Source organism: Alosa alosa, chromosome 1 (assembly GCF_017589495.1).
Source record: "Alosa alosa isolate M-15738 ecotype Scorff River chromosome 1, AALO_Geno_1.1, whole genome shotgun sequence".
In the NCBI taxonomy this organism is placed as follows: Eukaryota; Metazoa; Chordata; class Actinopteri; order Clupeiformes; family Clupeidae; genus Alosa; species Alosa alosa.
In genome coordinates this window covers 14997634-15018218 of record NC_063189.1, presented here as the reverse complement: position 1 = coordinate 15018218, position 20585 = coordinate 14997634, and the positions used below count along the sequence as shown (strand labels likewise).

The 20585-nt window shown below is 41.4% G+C and overlaps 1 protein-coding gene across 4 annotated transcripts; it reads left to right on the top strand.

Moving 5' to 3' along the window:
* The first annotated feature begins 417 nt into the window (after nt 1–417).
* On the top strand, nt 418–20027 carry LOC125295136 (zinc finger protein 629-like). Of its 4 annotated transcripts, none has more exons than XM_048244311.1 (4): nt 418–805; nt 14780–14993; nt 16054–16293; nt 16493–20027. In XM_048244311.1, exons 1-4 carry the CDS (start codon nt 510–512, stop codon nt 18200–18202), a joined length of 2460 nt encoding a protein of 819 aa, XP_048100268.1. In that variant the 5' UTR covers nt 418–509; the 3' UTR covers nt 18203–20027. The 4 variants fall into 4 exon arrangements, with proteins under 4 accessions (XP_048100268.1, XP_048100285.1, XP_048100278.1 ...); XM_048244328.1 differs by lacking the exon at nt 418–805 and adding an exon at nt 1752–2454; XM_048244321.1 differs by lacking the exon at nt 418–805 and adding an exon at nt 8531–9017.
* Nucleotides 20028–20585: the final 558 nt, after the last annotated feature.

The following is a 20585-nucleotide window of genomic DNA, read 5'->3' as shown; positions in this document are numbered from 1 at the left end:
GCTGTATTTAATTATCTTTATAATGCTGGTATAATGAAAAGAATATGTGTTCCTTTTTTGCTTGTTTTTTTGTTTGTTTTGAATTAATTCTTTCACACAAACATACGGGTATTGGTGGGCGTTTAAGGGCGTTTTGGGAGGTAACCAGGTATGCCATGCTTTTGGAGGTGCAAACAAACGCTGCATATAGTCATATATATATATAGTGTCTATATATATATATATATATAGCATATAGTAAGGAACCAAAAATCCTAATGTTTGCACTTCCAGATGGGCGGTGACGTACGTATGTGACGCGAGTTTGTGTGAAAGAATCTATTTTTTAGTCTATGGAAAGAATATACACTCCTGTACAGTTGGTGGCGGTATACTACATAAGTAGTAATCTGCCAAAAAACAGAAGAAGATACCGAGGCTTAACAGATGTCTAATAAGGGCTCTGGACATAACAGATAATAATCTATATTATGTCTATGGGCTTCCCCCTCCTCACGCGCACTTGACCAATGGCAGAGAATGTATGCCAATGGCTAGATACACAGGTGAGGCATTGGAGCAGCTCAAATGCAATGGCGGAAGAACAACGACCGAAAGGAAAACTCCCGATTCCTCGCTTGGCAACGACTGCTTACACCGCCAAGTCGAGTAAGAAGCAGAAGACTGCGGATAGAAAGAAAGAATTCGATCGAGCTCGTAACAAAACTCGGGTGAATATTGGAGTGGCATTTGAGAGATGGCGGGGGCTGCGGGAATTTAAAAGTCTGAAGACCGATGCAGATGTAGCCAAATTTCTTCTTGACAGGTAATTACAATGCATCACTTATCTTTGATTTGGGTAGGCAAACGCCCACAAAGATAGGGTCAGGGGCGTCTGCATGAATTAATGCTATGGTAGGCTACGCCCCCCGGTTTTAGCCCAGTGCATTGATTGGTCAGCAATAACAACATCCACATGCAATAATACACGAAAGTCTACAATGACCTATTCATTTTGACAACTTCATACAGCCCTATACAGGCGAAAGTTACCTTGTTTTGTTCAAGCGTATCGTGACGTCTGGCTTTAAACAGCTGTAATGCAGTCTAACGTTCTGACAATAGACTGGTTCTGACAAGCACACCAATTGTACCTTGTTCTTGCCCATCTGGAATAACTCCTCTAGCTTTGCTGCCTCCATACTTTCTGTTTTCGTTGTTTAAATTTGTGATATCCATGATGAGTTGAGTTAGTGAATTAGCTCAACATTGTGTGCTGATAACCAGATAGCCGAGTAAAAGAAAACAACAAGTAGCCTAGTTGCGTGCCTGCGTGCGTATTCTCCTGCTCAAACAAAATGTGTGCGCGAATTAATTTTGATAACGTGTTCACTAAGTTACGTCATAGAAAATTGTAAATAGCCTGATGGCATGCAGCTAATGGGATACTGTGCATAGTTGGGAAGGTATGGTGGGCCAATTTGGTGTGAATACACTTTACACACACACGCTGCGCCGGGATTAGTGTGTGCTTCACCTCACTGCGTGTTCACTGTGTGCAGAGTGTGTTTCAGTAATTCACGGATTGGGATAAATGCAGAGACCAAATTTCCCTCACGGGATCAAAAGAGTATATATACTATACACAAGGGAAATTGTCTCTCGTTGAGTAGCCTGATGGACGCACAGTCAACCACGAGACAACATTCATTCATACAGTCAGCCTACTGTATCAAAGAAAAACAATCTGGTAGGCATAGGCTAAAATGTCAGTGTTTTCAGAGAGGATCTGATCATCTTCGATTCTGCATGTCTGGAACATAATGCTGATTGTCATATCAAAGGTAAATATATGAAAATGTACGGACAGATCACGTTGTTGATAGAAAAGGTTGCAGACAGATTAGTTCTTTATAAAGCAAATGCCCTTTACACGGAGGCTGCCAGATCTCCAGCAGATACAATCGGCTAAGTTATACAAGAATGCCAGGGAAAGTGTCAAAAAGATTTCCATTTTAAAGAAGCACTATGCAACAATTTTAGCAAAAATGACTTTAATTATGCAGGTTGAGAGTCGTTCTGATGGTTCTACTTTCTGGGTCGTTTGGTGAGTGCGACTAACTTTCTGTACCCGGTCCGGGTACATCCGGATGTGACTCAGTGGAAGTATCCAATCGCGCCTCGAAAATGTAGTCAGATTGTAGTTTCGAAAATGCTTTACGGCAGACACACAAACATGGGACCAGCTAGATAAACAGCCAGTTGCAAGGCAATTGTTGCATTCATGATGGATCAGTCAACAAAGAGACCCAAGAGGCGACTGTCGGAAGAACAGAAGAAGAAGAAAAGGGAGCTTGACAAAAAAAGAGACCAGACACGAGTGAACATAGGGCAAGCTTTTGAAGAATGGCGCCAAGTGAGAGACTCTGAAGACTGCAAAACGGACGCTGACTTGGCTTTGTTGCTATTGAAATTGTAAGTAGCTTACCCTTGGGTGAACTTTAATGTGGTTTGATAGTCTCTTGAACAATGTTTGCGCGACCGTTTTAAGCTTGGTTTCTTGATGTCTAGCTCGCTAGTGGGGGTTTAGTCACTTGCTACTAGACCTGCATAGTGCTTCTTTAAAAAGACTGGAATGGCAGCATACTAAAAACAGAAAGAAGACAGATCCCAAAGGAGACCGCCGTCTCGCTATCAGAGAAATAATCTTTAGTCACCGCTATTTACCGATTTTCGGCTCCAATTGACTTCCATTCAAAAATGTAGTATAGGGAGGGAAAGTGAAAGCAACAACTTGGGGCGTTGGTTTTCATAACATTGGAGCTGCTCTTCGATAAGTCCCATAGACCTATTCTTAAAAAAATATTGTGAAGCCAAATCAGCGAAGTTATCCACCAAAAATATTTTTTAGTGTGTATACAGTAGTGTTGGGAAAACTTTAAAAAAAATTAGTAATTAATTAGTTAGCAAATGGAAGCATGGAAGGCATTAAATTAAGTTCCCAATGTGCACCGATATATATTTTTTCTAAAAAAAAAAAAAATCCCATCCACTCCGCTACATCCGTGACATAAAGCCCCGCCCACATCCAAGTCAAGAAAAATTATGTTTCCATTTTTTTTTTTACCTGTTTTAACCCTATTTTTCTGAAATTGTATATTTCACTGTAATTAACACCAACAGTTTAACAATTTAAAGTTCACAAAACAGTTATTTTCAACAGTATGATTGTATGTCAGTATTATGATTGTGTCAAACAATTAGAGATAAGATCAATAACCAATCAGTTTCACCAAATACACATACTCCATTGCTGAAAGATAACAAAAACATAACAGAATCACAGATGAGACCTCGAACAACATTTAATTTATTTACATATACACAACATATTAGATCTCACCTCCACAATTTCCTCATCAAAATCTACAACTAGTCTACTAGACCCTATTCCTACTCACCTTCTTAAGACTGCTCTCCCCTTCCTGGATAGCCTAATGTTTTGCTCTAGATTATAAATAATTTAATGCTATCAAGGTATGTACCGCAGTCGTTTAAGACATCTGTTATTAAGCCCTCAATCAAAAAATCCTAGCCTTGTATCAATACTGATCCTCCTGGACCTCAGCGCTGCCTTTGACACCATAGACCATGACCTACTACTTAGGCATGAAAATTTGATAGGCATCAAAGCCTCAGCACTCGCTTGGTTTAGATACCTTCCTAACCGTCAACAATTTGTACAGGTCCATAATAAACCATCTACCCAGACTATGGTAAAATATGGAGTGCCTCAAGGCTCAGTACTGGGGTCCCTGTTGTTTTTATTATTCTAATGCAGATGATGCACAACTATACCTCTCCATAAAACCTGATGAATTAACCCTGTTAGCCAAACTTGACACATGTATAAGAGAGAGATATAGATACAAATTATTCCATGCTTTTGTCACCTGAAGGATAGACTATTGCAATGCTCTATACGCTGGCTGTAATAATACCCGTCTAAAGAGCTTTCAGCTTATACAAAATACAGCTGCTCACACACACAAAAAAATATGAACATATGTTAACATGTTAAAAGTCATTGACTTCAAAATAGTACTTATATCTCTTGGTTGGTTGCCTGCATTGAAAGAGGACACCTAATGAAGACATTCTTTTGTCTGCTTCTGACAGAAGAAGCACTTATCTATGCTGGCAGCAGTTGCTGCTGAACAAGTGTACAAAGTCCCTCTAGATGGAATTGATGTAGTTGCAGGTGTTTCTGCAGGTTCAGAAGATTGTCTATGTCTTTTCTGAAGACACTGAGTCCTGCCTGCTTCACATGATTTCTAGTAGGGAATCTTAGCATGCTGCAGATGCTCACTGTTACAGGTGGATTTGTAGCAGTTCCTGTGCCAAACTGCTTTGTTCTGTTGTAAAATAACTGCACTGTAACGTTGTAATCGTTGGCTGATCTGTGATCACCATCTCCATACTCTCTCATGGACAAAAACAAGAAATTTTGCATACCTTATTTTCCGGACTATAAGTCACAATTTTTTTCATAGTTTGGCAGATCCTGCGACTTATAGTCAGGTGCGACTTATATATGAAAAAAATATATATAATTGAACATGTTTTTAAATGTTCATTTATATTAACTGACATGAACCCTACATGAAACATTATACCGTCGACAGCCCGAGAGAAATATGGATAAGAGAATAATGTATTATGTAGACAAGGTAATACAAAAAAAACTATATCAGTGCAAGAATAGGTTGATGTAATAGTTACAGCCATTGGTCAAGTATTAAGTATAAAGTATTAAGCATTAAGTATCAAGTATAAGCCACCATCCAGGCTGTGGGAGGGAGGGAGGGGTTATGCATATGTGCTAATATAGCATGTAAACAGTGTAGCAGTAAAACAGTAGGCTAGTGGACAGTCAGTACTAGGGGTCGACCAATTATCGGCCGGGCCGATTATTAAGGGCCAATATTTAGCATTTTTATAATAATCGGTATCGGGCATTTTTTCCACCGATAAGCCGATATTAAAATGGATAAAGAATGAAACGCGCTACTTTGTCTGTAAAGTGTCTCGCACTCCCTGCATTTGCAACTCTGTGGTCGAGAGCATTGTCCCGCCCACTACACCGTCTGATTTGTTAGTTAGCACAAATGCAGCCAATCAAGATCGAAGACTGAACACAGAGAAAGTTTAGGATTCTCACTTACGCAGACTGTAGACTGGGCTTCAGGGTAGGCTTACAGCGAATTTTCAAACCTGTACCAAAACAAATTTTTATTCAAACATCAAGTCTGCCTCAAAATACAACAGAGAAATCATGAACTCAAAATGTCATTGTGGGAAAAAAAAAAACAATGACTGCGTAACAGTGCAAATCAGACATTTCAGAATAAGGATAATAGCCTAATGCTGATAACAAGCCTTGCCAAAATTATGGGTCATTAAGTAAGAATACAAAATAATTGTTAGATTAAGTAGATTATGTTAAAAGCGACATGGACATTAGGCCGAACTTCGGCCGTATTTTTTTTTTTTTTTGCACACAGGCTGGCTCTGCCTGCTGCGCTGCCTGCACATTCAATGTCCTCGGCCCGGCGAAATCAGTGCATATTCGCCTAATTATAGAAAAAAAGAAAAGAAACAAGAAAAGAAACAAAGTAGCCGGGCTGCATCCAGACACTTAGCTGCCGTTGGGGCTGCATGCAGTCGACTCAACCTCTAACGGACAGTTTTTAATGTTTATCAGAAAATAACTACTCAGTATTCTGATTGAGTATAATTTTCGGGACAATTAGGGCAGGATTCGGGATTCGGGACAACTGCTTGGATATCGGGACTGTCACGAATTTTTCGGGACGTCTGGTCACCCTAAACTCTTGCCATCACGCATGCACCTCTTCCTCTCCATCTCCCTCTCTCGTGCACTCACACACACGATGGCAAAGCATCCTCTTTGTGACAGGTCCCTTAACAAGCACATAGCCCATTGTGTAGGCCTACCTTATGGAAATATTTGCCATCACTCAGCTCTTGGATTAACATCATACACAGGATTTACACTTGTAATGCAAGTTGATAGACAATTGTGTATTAAAAGAAGAAAGAAAAGTTTGCATAATTATGCTTTTGAATGAATTTTTGCAGCATATCACCTTTACTATCTACCCCCGTTTTTGACAACTGACATATCGGTTTTACATATCGGTTATCGGCCTCCTGGTTTGGTAATAATTGATTTCAGTATCGGCCCTGAAAAAAACATATCGGTCGATCCCTAGTCAGTACACAAACATAGAGAAGGTGGAGAGGCAGACAGACTATGCAGAGACAACCTGACACTTCCAACGCCGACACATGTTTATTAAACAACAAAGTGGAGCGTCACAAACATTTCTATTTAAACTTGAGTTAAACAGACGAATCTGCGACCAGGGGCCTATTGCGCAAAACTAGGATAAGGGATTAAGCCGGGATATCTTGGTTATCCTGGCTCAATTTATCCGTGATCCAGTTGCACAAAAGCGGGATAGGGGGCAGCAGGATATGTTATGGTATAAATTAGAGCCCGTCTACGGAGAGCCTGGCCACTCCGTATTAAGTGCCATTGTACCGAATTTTGGTTGCAGTTCCACCAGAGTTCCACTGGGGGCGATCGCCATGAGTGCAAAATGAATGGGAGTCAATGGAGCTAGACGGCTAAATTTGTCTCTCCCCTGATTGTCGTTGACAAATCTCAGATTTGATTATAGTTTGTATAACTTCAACATGGGTTATAGGTCAAAAGTTGAATGAACGAGTACTTATGTCCTTTTGATTTCTTACTGGTTGGGTCGTTGTTGCCCATAACACGCTAGCATTGTGCTAATGAATGACGTCATTGACACGTTTGAAAGGCTTTTTAGAACAATTAAGTGACTTTAAAATATATAATACTCAACCTAGTGTATTTTCTTTGCCTCCCCTTTCGAAAACAATATTCAAATTACTTGGAAAAAAAGGATATCCCGAGAAAAGTGGATTTTGAGGGGTACAGCTCCATAGACCTCCATGCATTCTGCACTCGTGGACGAGCGCCCTCATGTGGAACCACAGAAGGAACTGCAACCAGTTTAGAAACCCGAAGTTTTCCGAGAGTGGCAATTCTCCCCTTATTAGACATTCTCTGGTATAAATCACCATGGCAATTTATTCTGTGGAGCTAGCCTGCTCCAGACCAGGCTAAGTTCCAGGATGTATTTAATCTCATCCCTTATCTCAGTCAGCAGTCACCACAAACGGAAACCAATAGTTATTCCACTGCCCACTACACATTGTTATCACATATAACTAAACCCACTGTCATTATTTAAACGTTTGTGATCATTAATTAACTTTTACATATCGCCATTCCCGACCTGTCATGCGACAATGTGACGTCACGGGAGTGCCTAACCAGAGAATGTCTAATAAGGGGAGAACCGCCCCTCTCGGGAAACTTCCGGTTTCTGAACTGGTTGCAGTTCCTGTTCTGGTTCCGCATGAGGGCGCTCACAAATAAGTGCAGAATTAATGGAGGTCTATGGAGCTGTACCCCTCAAATCCACTTTTCTCGGGATATAATTTTTTGCCCAGAAATTTGAATGTTACATGCGAAAGAGGGGACAGAGAAAATACACACCGCTGAGTATTATATTTTTTGAGTCACTTATTTGTTCTAAAAAGCCTTTCAAATGCGTCAATGACGTCATTCATTAGCATGGGCGGATTATGAACTTTCGGGCCCCTGGGCCCAGATGTATTAAGGGCCCCCCACTAATTGTTATATATGTGGGAGGGGGTTGGGGGTCCTCCCCAGAAAAAAAAAAAAAAAATTGTTTGATGTGATTTCCTGTATTCTGGTGCATTTTAGGGATGGCCAATGCTAAATTCAATCAGATTCATAGCCTACATCCTGATTTGTTGATACTGAGGCAATGATTCCATGCAAAGGCTTGGGCTTCAGGGACTCCTGACCCCTTGGGCCCCTGGGCCTGGGCCCGGTAGGCCCGTGCAGTAATCCATCCCTGTTCATTAGCAGTGAGCTTGCAGAAACCACAATCAAATCTTCGATTTTTCAACGACAACCAGGTGAAAGAGACAAATTTAGCCGTCTAGCTCCATAGACCCCCATTGTTTTTGCACTTATTCGTGATCGCCCCTAGCGGAACTGCAACAGATTGCAGGTACAATGGAGTTAATAGGGAGTGATCCGGCTCTCCGTAAACGGGCTCTGGCCTAACCATTTTGCGCGTGCGCGTGGTGGTCGCGGCACTAGTTGCAATATTCTCCTAAACAGAGGTGTTGCTGTTGTGAAAAGGCTATCGAATATAACTATCTCACAATAACAAGATATATCTCACAATAATGAGATACTATATCAGAATAATGACATATCGCTACCTACTTCACACGGTAGAAGAAGCAATGAAGCCATTCTAGTTGCCATGGTGATGTGATCGGTGGCGGGGTCTATTTGAGGGAGCCGTGAGCGCGCACTTATCCAGGATAGGTTTCACCTGGCTTGATGAATCCGTGTCTGCTCACCCTGGCTTGCTCGTTGTGCAACCAATTAAGCCTGTACGCTCTTGTTTTGGAATTATTGAGCACAGCTCAGTAAGTTAACTTATCCCGGATGTCGTAATTCTGCTTTTGTGCAACAGGCCCCAGGTATCAGAGGCTAAAACATCAGCTGAACACCTCTGCAAAAGAAGTGGGCGGTTACGTTAACTCCAGAGGCAAAGTAAACAGTCCAGCCAGTTAGCCAGTTACCATATAACACCGGCTGTCACGTGTGTGTATGTTGTTGTCATGGCCGAAGCAGCAACGAAACCAAAGAAGGCAAAGGTTTTGTCGGAGGAGAGTAAGAAGAGAAAAAGGGAGAGTGACAAAATCAGAGCCCGGACGAGGATCAATATTGGTACAGCGTTCGCTCGCTGGCGTGAGCTAAAGGAGGAGGAGGGGTGCCCGACCGATACTGACTTGGCCGTCATGCTGTTGGACTAGTAAGTTTATTGCTTGCATGCAGCATACTTATCTCTAGTTTTTCGAATTTGTTGGCTGCCTAGCTATGTTATGATACCGAAGCTATCTGGTCCTCCATTTATCTTCATTAATCAAGTAAAGCTAGTAGAGGAGCGAATTATCAATATGGTAGATAGTAAACGCTAACATGCTAGTTTTCCATGGTTAGCATGCTATCGCTAGCTAGCATTCTCGTTCTGATTTGAGCATTGCAATCGATGACATGCAAATCGCAAATGTTTGATCTAAAATGTTTAGTCTACTAAACATGTAGAAAGTATGAAAGGAGTAAGATTAGTCATATTATCATTGTGTTAGCTTAGCTTCTGAGTTTGGTCTATGTATGTACTTGATTGTGTTGTTTCAGATGATTGTTAGCTACAGAGCCAAACAGGATTCTTGTCGCTATGTTTTCTGAGGACGAATTCCCACCCTCATGTTCTTGTGCAACTTCTGTGTGGTTAGATTCTAAAATCATGTAGGGTTCAGTGCATGATGACTACCTCATAGTGATGCGCGGGTCAGGTTTTTTTTTTTTATATTCCGCGCCCACCCGACCCATTTTGGAGATCCACTTCGCCCCGCCCAACCCGAAAATATACACGTTTAACATCAACCCAGACCCGACCCGCAAATTTCTAATTTTAACGATACGTGGTTGCATCAATATCATGTAGCCAACATTATTGTTAGCCTACTTTACTTAACGAGACGTACATGTAGGCTACAAATAAATAAATCCAGTGCAGTCAATGTAGCCTTGTCTGAAACGGTATGGCTATGTTAAACTGGAAACGGGAAAAGTCTGGACTTCAAAACAAAGTAGCCACCATCCTCTCTCCCTCCCTCACACACACACACAGGCGCTCGCACACTCAAACACATGCCTTAACATTTCTTACCTCAGCCAGAGACTTTGTAATGAGGAGACACAGCACTCAAAAAATCCTCCATAGAAATGCATGGGGTTAGTTTGTAATCCCAATATGGCAGTTGTCTACACATATCCTACCCCTTCTCTGGCAAAACGTCGACATATGAATACATAGGGCCAATTATGTGCTGTGTTGTGAATACATTGAGCCAATAATGTGGTGTGCTGTGAAGACATTGAGCCAATAATGTGGTGTGCTGTGAAGACATCGTGCCAATCATGTGTTGTGATCTCGCCGCTGGACCAAGGTTCGTGTCGTGAAGCCTTGCGCACGCGCATTTCTGCCAAAATAGATGCCCGATAAGTGCCCAAAAAGCGTTGTAATATGGCCGCTGAGTGGAGGGACTTGCCTAAAAGGACTTTGCCTCAGAAAAATGAATAAGAAGACCGGGAGCTGGATAATTAGTTCAAACAACTATTTTCATCCTATCAACTCTAGTGTGCATGTGCATTTGAGACCGAGAAGGCGAGAGGAACAGAAGGGCGCAATTTCACTTTAGCCTACCGCACACACGCACATTTTACTGTATGTTAACCCAGAACATTACTAGCCGGGTTTCTCTGAAACTGAGTGTTAACTATTTGGGTGCCAATACTCCATGAGGGGGACTATCGAGCCCTGTGGTCAGCCATTTTGGCACTGAAAGGAAATAAATATGTGTGCGCGCACAGTTTGGAACTACTTCAAGAATCTTCATAGAATGCTGCTGTACACTGGGTAATTATGATTCTTTACTTTTTAAACTATTCTTTGACTATTGCCCTTTTATGCTTTTATCAGCTATTCCTGTTTGCTTTTGTTTATGTAAAGCACATTGAATGACCTCTGTGTATGAAATGCACTATATAAGACTTGACTAGCCTATCTATCAAATTTGACCAGAACTGCCCGCAACCCGTGATTTTACCTGGAAGTCTCACCCGAATCCGTGGGTCATAATCAAGTCTAACTCAAATGTTCTGAATAATCAGCAAAGTAATTCCCCTGTTATGTGGTTTTTGGCTTCTCACATTCCTGCTTAGCACCTAGATTAAGGGCCTGTCCACACGGAGACGCTTTTTAGGTTAAACGCAGAGGTTTTGCTTCGTCTTGGCCGAGCGTCCAAACAAATCCTGTAAACGCACTGCCCGAAACCGCACTTTTCTGAAACCTGGTCCCAGAGTGGAGAAATCAGAAACCGTGAGTCTCGTTTGAGTTCTTTTAGACAGCTTAAAACCAAGACATCCTGTTTTGGCGTGATCGATGATGTCATCGCCACACCTCAGCTGCCCTGGACTTGCACTTATAGTATTGCCTAACAATACTAGTTTTCAATCATGACATTACCTACGATTACACTGTGAAGATAAATATCACAACTGGTGCGCGAGCCGATAGCTTATGACTTGGTGGACTGAATACTGTTTTTTCCGGTGTTTTTTAATGCATTCTAGCTACTGTCAGTGACGCGAGAGAACTTAAGTTATTAGGAAAGTGCGGTGTAAGTTTAGGGCTACATTAATTTGTGCGTAGTGCCAGTGTCATTCATTTATTTTACATGTCTTACAACATATATACATGCATTCACATTCGAAAGTGAAATCAGATATAAGCATACAAAGACGCTTTAGAACTTACGTTAAGCCGATGGTAGCACACTGAATGCTTAATGCACGATTTGATGCAGGCAAAAGTATTGACTGTTACTACTACTTGAAGGTTTATAGCAATATTATAAATGTGGTGACAGAATAGCCTTGGCGTTTAGTAGCCTAATTGCGGTGATGGCCAAAACTAATGTGAATCACGGACTATCCTACAACCAAAGAAAGTAAAGGTGATTAGTAGGCCTACCTGCGTTAGCCAAATAAAGGATGGGATTGCACCCTTCACAAACCGTAAAATAAAGTTTATTAGTTTTACAGTTGGCTACAGTTGACAGTTCACCATCAGTCCACACAAATAATTCTGGTTTCCTTGCACTAGCCATTTTAGCCATTAGCCTATTCTGTCTGTTTTTAAAGCATAAGTTTTGCAAGTTTTGGTGAATTTCTGTAAAGACACAGTGCCACCTATAGGCCTGGGGTATGAAGTAACGTGTTGAGTCGTGTTGAGATGGATCCATTTGGACGCAAATATTCTTGATACGGTTCCAGGGAAGACGGAGGAAGGCAGCTCACTGCATCGGAATTAGTGTGTGCTTCGCCTCACTGTGTGCTGAGTGTGTTTCACTAATTCAAGGATTGGGATAAATGCAGAGACCAAATTTCCCTCAGGGGATCAAAAGAGTATATATGCTATACTTCTACTTAATAACGAAACTCTGAGCGATTTATCGTCCCGTAATGGTCATACTGTTGTTTTACAGTAACTGGATTATCGTGTTAGCTGATGAGGACGGCTGACTTTGCAGCTGGAGTTAACCTAGCAACCTCCTTCTGTTGCAGATGTGTTCAACACACGTACATATATGAGAGAGAGAGAGAGAGAGAGAGAGAGAGAGAGAAAAATATATATATATATATATATATGCATGCATTTGTGCAAATCACAAATGAGTGTGTATGGGCAACGTTGATGCGAACTCCTGACTAACATACTATAAACATTTTCTTGGGTGCAACGGCTCAGGTAGTTATTTAGCAAAAACTGCTTTTTCCAAGTTCTGGGGGGCCTAGCGCGGTGGGGGGTGACTACCTAGTTTCATGTATTTTATGACTTGTCCTGACTTTCTGTTGATCTTACTGGGCACTGAGGATGCAATAATTTCATTGCTAGTTTTTCATGACTACTATTTCAATTGTTTCGTATCAAAATTCACAAATGTAATTAAGTATGTGTTTTATGTAGTTTGTCGAGGACTGGTAGCCTAACGAGCCAGTCCCACATCAAGATGTAGGGTCAGGGATATCACCATTGGCAGTGTTCAATCCGAGGGGCGGGATGAGCGGTTGTCTTTCAAATTCCCTTTGCACGTAGTAGGATAGCGTTACAACTCATGAGTCCCATGCACAGCGGAGCTAGTTGGCTATCAAACATTTGCCAACTTAAAAAAAAGTCGAGTCACGCTGTTCACCAGCAGCATCCATCTTCTTTGTTTTCAAGTAGCAGAGAATTCACGCAGAACCATCGCAATATTAAGCTCGCCCACTGACACTATACACAATGTGATTGACCTGATCGAAGTTTCATTTTTCCAGCTTGCAAGCCGACGGAGAGGCTGCAAATGACATTCGCTGCCGCTAGGGTCTGTCTAGATTGCTAGGCTAGAGCAGGGGTTCCCAAACTTTTCCACGACAAGGCCCCCCAAATACCACTAGGTTCTGGCCAAGGACACCCTTGATGTGTTATTAAACCCATCGACAATACTAAAGCAAATGTAAAATACATTAAGCAATCCTAATAATTATTTTAGCCACAAGCACTTCACAATGGAGAATACAGTGTGTAAAATTTGAGCTTTCTGCTATATGAGAGTTAAGTGAAAGTGCATGCATAACAATCTAGGCATAATAATGATTGTGATAATGATAATGACAATTTGATTTGGAGGCAGTGGGGTTGGGTACGTGTAGATGAGCCCTATGACCCCAAAGTCTGCCATGACTGGGCCTCAGGTCAAAGAAGTTTGAGAGAGGCTGGTCTACATAACCTGCATCAGATTGAGGTTTGCAGTGATGCGCCTGAAGGCACGGGTTGAGGACCCAGTCAGTTACGTCACAATATGCACATTTGTTTAAATTCATACCTTTTTTTCAAATTTTTACTTTGAATCTTGAAAAAACAAATATTGACCTACCTACCTACCGACTCATTTTTTTATATTTTTGGCTGTTACTGCAAACAAGAATATTTTTAAGGATGGCCTAATGTGAAAATGTCACATCTAGGAAACCTGTAATCTCTCATAAAAGTTTGTCTATTTCATGTCACGTCCATAACGCTGATAAAATTCCATGTATTCTTAGGATGTAAATAATTATATGAAACGTTTGGATTCGTCCGTATTCAGAGGACCGAGGTTACATTAAAAGTTATGCAAATTAATTCACTGAATCACTCCTACGATGTATAACTATTGTCTATCCAAAGTAAAGAGCCTGTTTCGAAGTTAACTGATGGTCAAATCAACTTTGTGACTTAAGTTTGTGTGGAAGAATACCTTTTTATCCAGCACCTGGTTTTGGATGTGCGCACGTAATGGAATACAACGTTCCCAGTGATGACATTCTTTCAGTTGCTAGCATTTTTCAATGGCTTTGCAGTTAATCAAGTCCACATGGACTATAATATTACTGCGTTCATGAGCATGCGTTTTCCTCAGTGTCAATGTGAACGCCACCTAATTTGGAAATAGCACATGGGGAAACTTGGGGAAGATTTTGCTAACCGTTTTTTGTCACTTGAAAGCATCCTTCTTTCAAAAGTGTCTTATGTTTATTTAAGATCAATGAGTGTATGTTTTAACTTTTGTTATGTCGTTGTCAGTCTTATTGGAAAAAATGTCAAACTTCAGAACCATACCTTACTGGGTTTTGGAAAAAGTTTTAGGCATATCTGTGTCATTTGGAGTGTACTTTGGAGTTGGTAAGACAGTTTTTAGTGGCAGGCTACCTCATACTGATTACTTGCGCTAGCCTAGCACCTGCAAACTCTACAATTAGGACTGGATGAAACGTGTTAAACGGTCTCCACTGATAAATATCACACATGCTAACTTGGAAATGATGCTCTATGTCCAAAATCCTGAATCGGCCCTTTAAACTCCTGCATTATTGTTTTGCCAATTTATTCAAACGGACTGTGCTCTGTTTTCTGTCCTCTTGCAGCCATGTTCGTGCAGGCGAGGTCGTCGTGCAGTTGGAATGCCTGCTGCAGCTGTTCCAGAGGTGCTTTGAGTGCTGCAGCATATGCAGCATCCGTAAGAGTCGTGAGGGAAGGTTCCTCAACGTGACGCAGAAGTGCCAGCAGTGTCAAGCCAGCAGAAAGTGGAGAAGCCATCCACCTGAACAGATCATCAGAGACCCAACAAGCAACCAGGAGGTAGGGGCCAGGTGCTTTATAACCAGGAGGTAGGTAGGGTCCAGGTGCTTTATAACCAGGAGGTAGCAGCCAGGTGCTTTATAACCAGGAGGTAGGGGCCAGGTGCTTTATAACCAAGATTATAACCAGGAGGTAGGGTCCAGGTGCTTTATAACCAGGAGGCAGGGGCCAGGTGCTTTATAGCCTATTTTATTGGGAGTCTGTGGCAGCCCATATATAGTCTGGCCCCTCCCACCTAGATCTTCTTCGAGCGACAAGAGGGGAAGACTAAACCGAAACTTATTGTGATAAACAGAAGCAGCAACACCTGCAATGTCAAAAAACGATGCAAGTGTTGGAAATGTTTCCCAATTGAGTCACCAGACCAGGCTAGCCCATATTATATATGATTAAATCTGGCACACACTGATTTGGGTCAGTCAGTTCCACGATTCTTTTTTTTATTCATGTTCCATGTGCGTGTCAAGTGCTCTAGCGCCACCTAAGGGTCAAAGATGGAGGACAGTTATCCATGTGATTTTGGAACTCCTTGTACTTTGTACTTTACTTGGACTCCTTGATGTTTTCATATTTCTTTTGCCCCTTTGGTTTTTGTTATTACACTCTGATAAATACCTTATCTTGGAGGCCATGTTTGGGCATTAATATCTTATTAAAGTAAAACTATGCAAGTTTTTTTATCTTCGAAGTTCTCTCAAGCCCTGAGAAGTATTTACAACGGCAAGGTAGAATAAAAATATTCTGTGACTCTAGGGGGAGCTCTGGAGTTGCCAAAATGCTTCAATATTTAACAGGTTTTGGCTTTGGGATCCATTCAAGATATGTTTTTTTGCTCCAGTACGTTATTTGGGTTCAGTAGTTTGAAGTGCCCCATTGAGCAGTTATTCCTTTGTTGCTTTTCTTTTTTAAGCAGTGGGTACATCCATTCTAATCCTGTTGATTATATTCACAAAGTTTGAAGATCATGCATGAAAATCCCAGTGAAATCCTCATGAAGGCAGTGTTGTCATTTTTGATGTAATCCAGATGATTGAAAGCAGCTGTTTTTGTGTTTTACAAGGTTGTTGAAGAGACAGTGCTGTTGTCTTTTGGGGACTCGGACTCTGAATCTGACGAAGAAGTCAAAGATTACAACCTATTAAGCCAGGAAGAGGAAGATCAAATCAACCAATCAGAGGAAGATCTAATGAGCCAATCAGAGGAAGAAGTCAAAGGTCACCACCCACCAAACCAGACATTTGTGGGTGAAGGGTGTCTTGCTGAAACCTCAGATGATTTGGGCCATACAAGGACAGAAAAGGTACTGATGTTCTCTGGGCCTCTTCACATTAATTTCCAAAAGCCATTCATTTTTCTATAGATTTTTTTTAATTTGGAGCATAACTTTAAAAGTGTAAATCCACAAAGCCTTAATCTAAAACTAATATCAATGCACACAGGTTTGTGGTAATGCTGTTTGCTTTAGGCTCACTGTGAACATGTGCTCTTGTCTTCTACAGGTAAATAATTCAGTTATCCACACACCTGGTGCCTCGAACAACAGGTTACATGACCAAGAGGAAGATGACAAAAACGACAGCCATTCCTCTGTGTCTTGGGAAGTGACGATTGTTGACAGAATGGAAGAAGAAAAGTCTGAAGTTCAGGAACCAAAAGAAGAAATGGAACATGAGGATGAAGTAGCTGATGTAGAAGAAGACTTGGAAAGGCAGGACAGTGTTGATGATGATTGGTATCCGAACTGTGAGGACGTGGAGCAGTCCTCAGCATCTGAAGATAAGGATTCTGATGCTGAATTTGTTCCTAGACCGTGTAGGAAGTCAAAGCGTGAATTAAATTCCGATCCATATGCAGAACCCATCCTGCCTCTGGTTTGGTGCTCTCTCTGTGGGTCCAGGTTTAAACACACCTGCTTCAGACAGCGCCACAGTCGACTCTATGGCTGTCTCCAGTGTGGCATTAAAACCAAGAAGATGGACACTAGTGGTGGCAACAAAGAGGATACCCCCACTAACAACCAGGAAACCAACAACAGTTGCAACCAGGATTCTTTTACCAGTAGCAACCAGGAAACCGTAAGATGTGAAAACCAGGACACCTGCAGTAACCAGGGAACCATCAGATGTGATGAGCAGAACATTTCTAATGGTGACAACCAAGGACCTGACTCTGGATCAAGACAATGGACAGCAACTGATGGTAACCAAAGTGGTAGTGGAAGCAGTCAAGGGATGACTACTAGTAGCTGCACCCATGAGACCTCCTGTTGTAAAGTTAGAAGTCCAGGGATTAGATACATTGACATCCAAGGATTAGATTATATTGGCCACCAAGTGGCAAACAAAAATGCCCACGAGGAGTCCTTTAGCCTGAACACTGAAACATTTCCAGATGGAGGCCATTCTCAGGCAGTGCACATTGAGGACCTGGCTGTCCACTTCAAAAGTCTAAGTGACTTCCAAAATCATGCTCTAAAATGCCACGGTATTAGGCCCCTTCGCACGCTCTGTGTGGACTGTGGTAAGTTCCTCACCATGGTGAACCTAGTTGACGGTGGACCCCGTCACATCTGTGAACACAAAGTTAAACCCATCGTCTGTCCCAGCTGTGGCAAAAGGTTTGCCACTGAGGTTGGACTCCAAACACACAACGATCGAATCCACAGTGAGAAGTACAGCCTCACCTGTCGCTACTGCCTCGAGGCTTTTAAGTCACCTGAAGACAAAGAGGAGCATGAGAAGAGCCATGAAGCTGAGGTGCTGAAGTACCACTGCCCTGACTGCTCGCTGCGCTTTTCAGACCGCCCCAGTTGGTGTGCCCACAGGAAGAGCCATTGGCCCAATGGGAAGCACATCTGTGAGGTCTGTAATAAGGGCTTCCGCTTTGCTGTTGCACTCATCAGACACATGGCCATCCACACAGGACAGAAGCCCTACAGCTGTAAGCTGTGCGACCGCTCCTTCAACCAACCAGGCCATCTCAAGTCCCACATGCGTCTCCACACAGGCGAGAGACCCTTCAAGTGCCAGGACTGTGGGCAGTGCTTCAACCACAACGTCAGCCTCAAGAACCACATCCAGCGCCACCACGGACCCGGAGCTGATAAAAGGAACAGCGGAAAAGGAGGAAAAGATGGAATTAGAAGGAAAAAAAAACAGTTGAGATTTTCAATGCTTGCGAGATGTTCAGGACAATACAGAGAAGTTTGAGGAAAGGCTGGCATATTTCTTCTGAGTTGTACACCTGTTCAAGATGTTCCAGGGAGAAATGAAAGGGTGGCGCTGTCTGGAGTTTTGCCAAGAGATCTACTGTGTAGCTTAAACTCTGTAGAAGTTGGCAATCCATGTTGTGTTTGTATGCAAGGCCAGAAGACTGTGCAGTTCCCTTCATAGGGTGATTTGGACTGAGAATTGCAGCACAGTGTTCAGAGAGGATGGTTATGACAAAGGCTCGGGGTGGGAGACCACTGTTAATCATGAAAATACTAGTTTTGTATTTCAAATAATTTTTTCAGTAAAAATACATATTTTCTAATTTCAACTGTTAAGCTCTCTGTTAGGCTGTTCTCATTGGCTGTTCTCATTCTCTGTTCCTGGGAGGTAATATTTGCAATGCAACTTGCCTGCAGTTACCAATTGCTATGGATTCTTTATCAGGGCTGGCAAGTTTAGTTTTTGAAATGAAATGGGTCATAAATGAAGTTACGTTTGGACCTAGCACTGATTTAGCTAGAGGACTGAACAGTTGTGAATTTTCAGTTTCCATTGATCAAGATCAAGATGGTTAATAGGCCTAAAGACTAAATAACAGGAATTCATTCATTATTAGTTTTTTTTTTTTTTTTTTTTCAATTGCTAAAATACAATTTCTGAAACTTTGCTCTATTTTTTTTAAAACGGTAAACACAAAACCTCATCTTCAAGCACGATTTAGAAAACCTCTAAATCAAAATCTAACTTTCGTCTCAAAACAGTTTTATCTGTGCTCAAAATCCAACTTTAGCCTCAAAACAGATTTACCTCTGCATGAGTGTATATCATTTTGATCGCCTTGTTTATGATTTTGAGCAATCAGTAAACAATACACCAAAAAATAGAAAACACATTGTTCAAACCATATAGTTCTCAGGGAGAAGTCCATTTTTAATCTCAAAACAAATTTCAAATTTTTCAGTCATTGTGTTTTGATTATAGGTTTTGATGAACAAAAACTATATAGTATCTTCTAGTTCTATCATAGTAGCTCAAAATTTATCAGAAATTATAACTTTGCTTTGCACTTTAAATGTTTTTTTTTTTGTTCTTCCTCCTCGTACCCCACCGCTCGATGGTGTTTTATGCCTCCAACGTTGTCTTCCAGGCAGTGCTGGCTCCGTCGACTTAAAGGCACCTTATCCTAAACCTAACCCTAACCTTAACCCATGCCTAACCATAGCGCCTTCCAGGCAGCACTGCCTTGAAGACGATGTTGGGGGCATAGAACACGAAGAAACTCCCCCGACCTGGCATACACACTCGTCCTCACATAGTTTCTTCTATCCTTTCTCAGACCTTCTCATTTCATTTTCAATCAATTTCAATTTCAATCAATTTTGAGTGGTTGTGTTTAATTAATGACATGTCTACTCTATTTGTATTTAATTGTTGCTGCTTGTTTTTACCAGTATGGATGACCTGTGCATTAGAGTGCAGAATGTGTTTTGATCTGCAAATTGTCAGGTGTCCTTGACAGATATTTTTCCCAAGCAAAGATCTGTGGAGGAGGGAAAAATGTGTGCGTATTTGTATTCTTACAACACTTTTTTTTTTTGCTAATTGCCTATGGAGTGTGTGGAAAGTGTCTTGAGAGTTGTAGGCTAAAATACATCAGTGTAGTCTTCAGGGAGTGAATGTTCAATATTCTAAACACCAAACCAATTAAGACATTCTTTTAGAACAACCCATGAACACCCCCTGCCCCCAGGAAATTAAAGAAGAAATTTTCAGAATTATGGATGGAGAAACCGTAAACTCAAATAAAGACCACCTGATACAAGTTCATTTTCCTTTTTATTTTCAGAGATAATGGTCTTCATTGTCTTCAAATGTGAAACTTTCAGGTAGTATGAGCCATATTGACAGATTGGTAAAAAAAAAATAGTTCCACTCCGAAGTCAGATATCTGAAATAGTTCTACTCTAGTCTGCTGCTACCTGTCTAGATCAGATGTGTAATTGCTGGGATTAGTCTGGAAATACTAATAAGAGAAGAGGCTCTAGAACGGTTCTGGACTGCTAATTTCTGAGCTAAGGAGAGAAGTTTAAATAATCACAAAGGAACCTCTTTTATAGGAACTCCAGAGGCAACGTGGATGCTATTGAGGAAGGTGCAGAGATAAAGGGTCAGCCTGCAAGCCGAGCTGGTCATCTTTGGTAGAATTTGGACTAATATTCACATATTGATCAATAAATTGTAATACTTCTGATACTTCAAAGAAAGTAGTACATGTAGACTGGCAGAACCAGGCCAACGCACATTGATTGACACTCTCCCAAGATCATGTCAAAGTTTGACATTTTAAATACAATTTAATATTTGATCCAAAAAAAAGTCC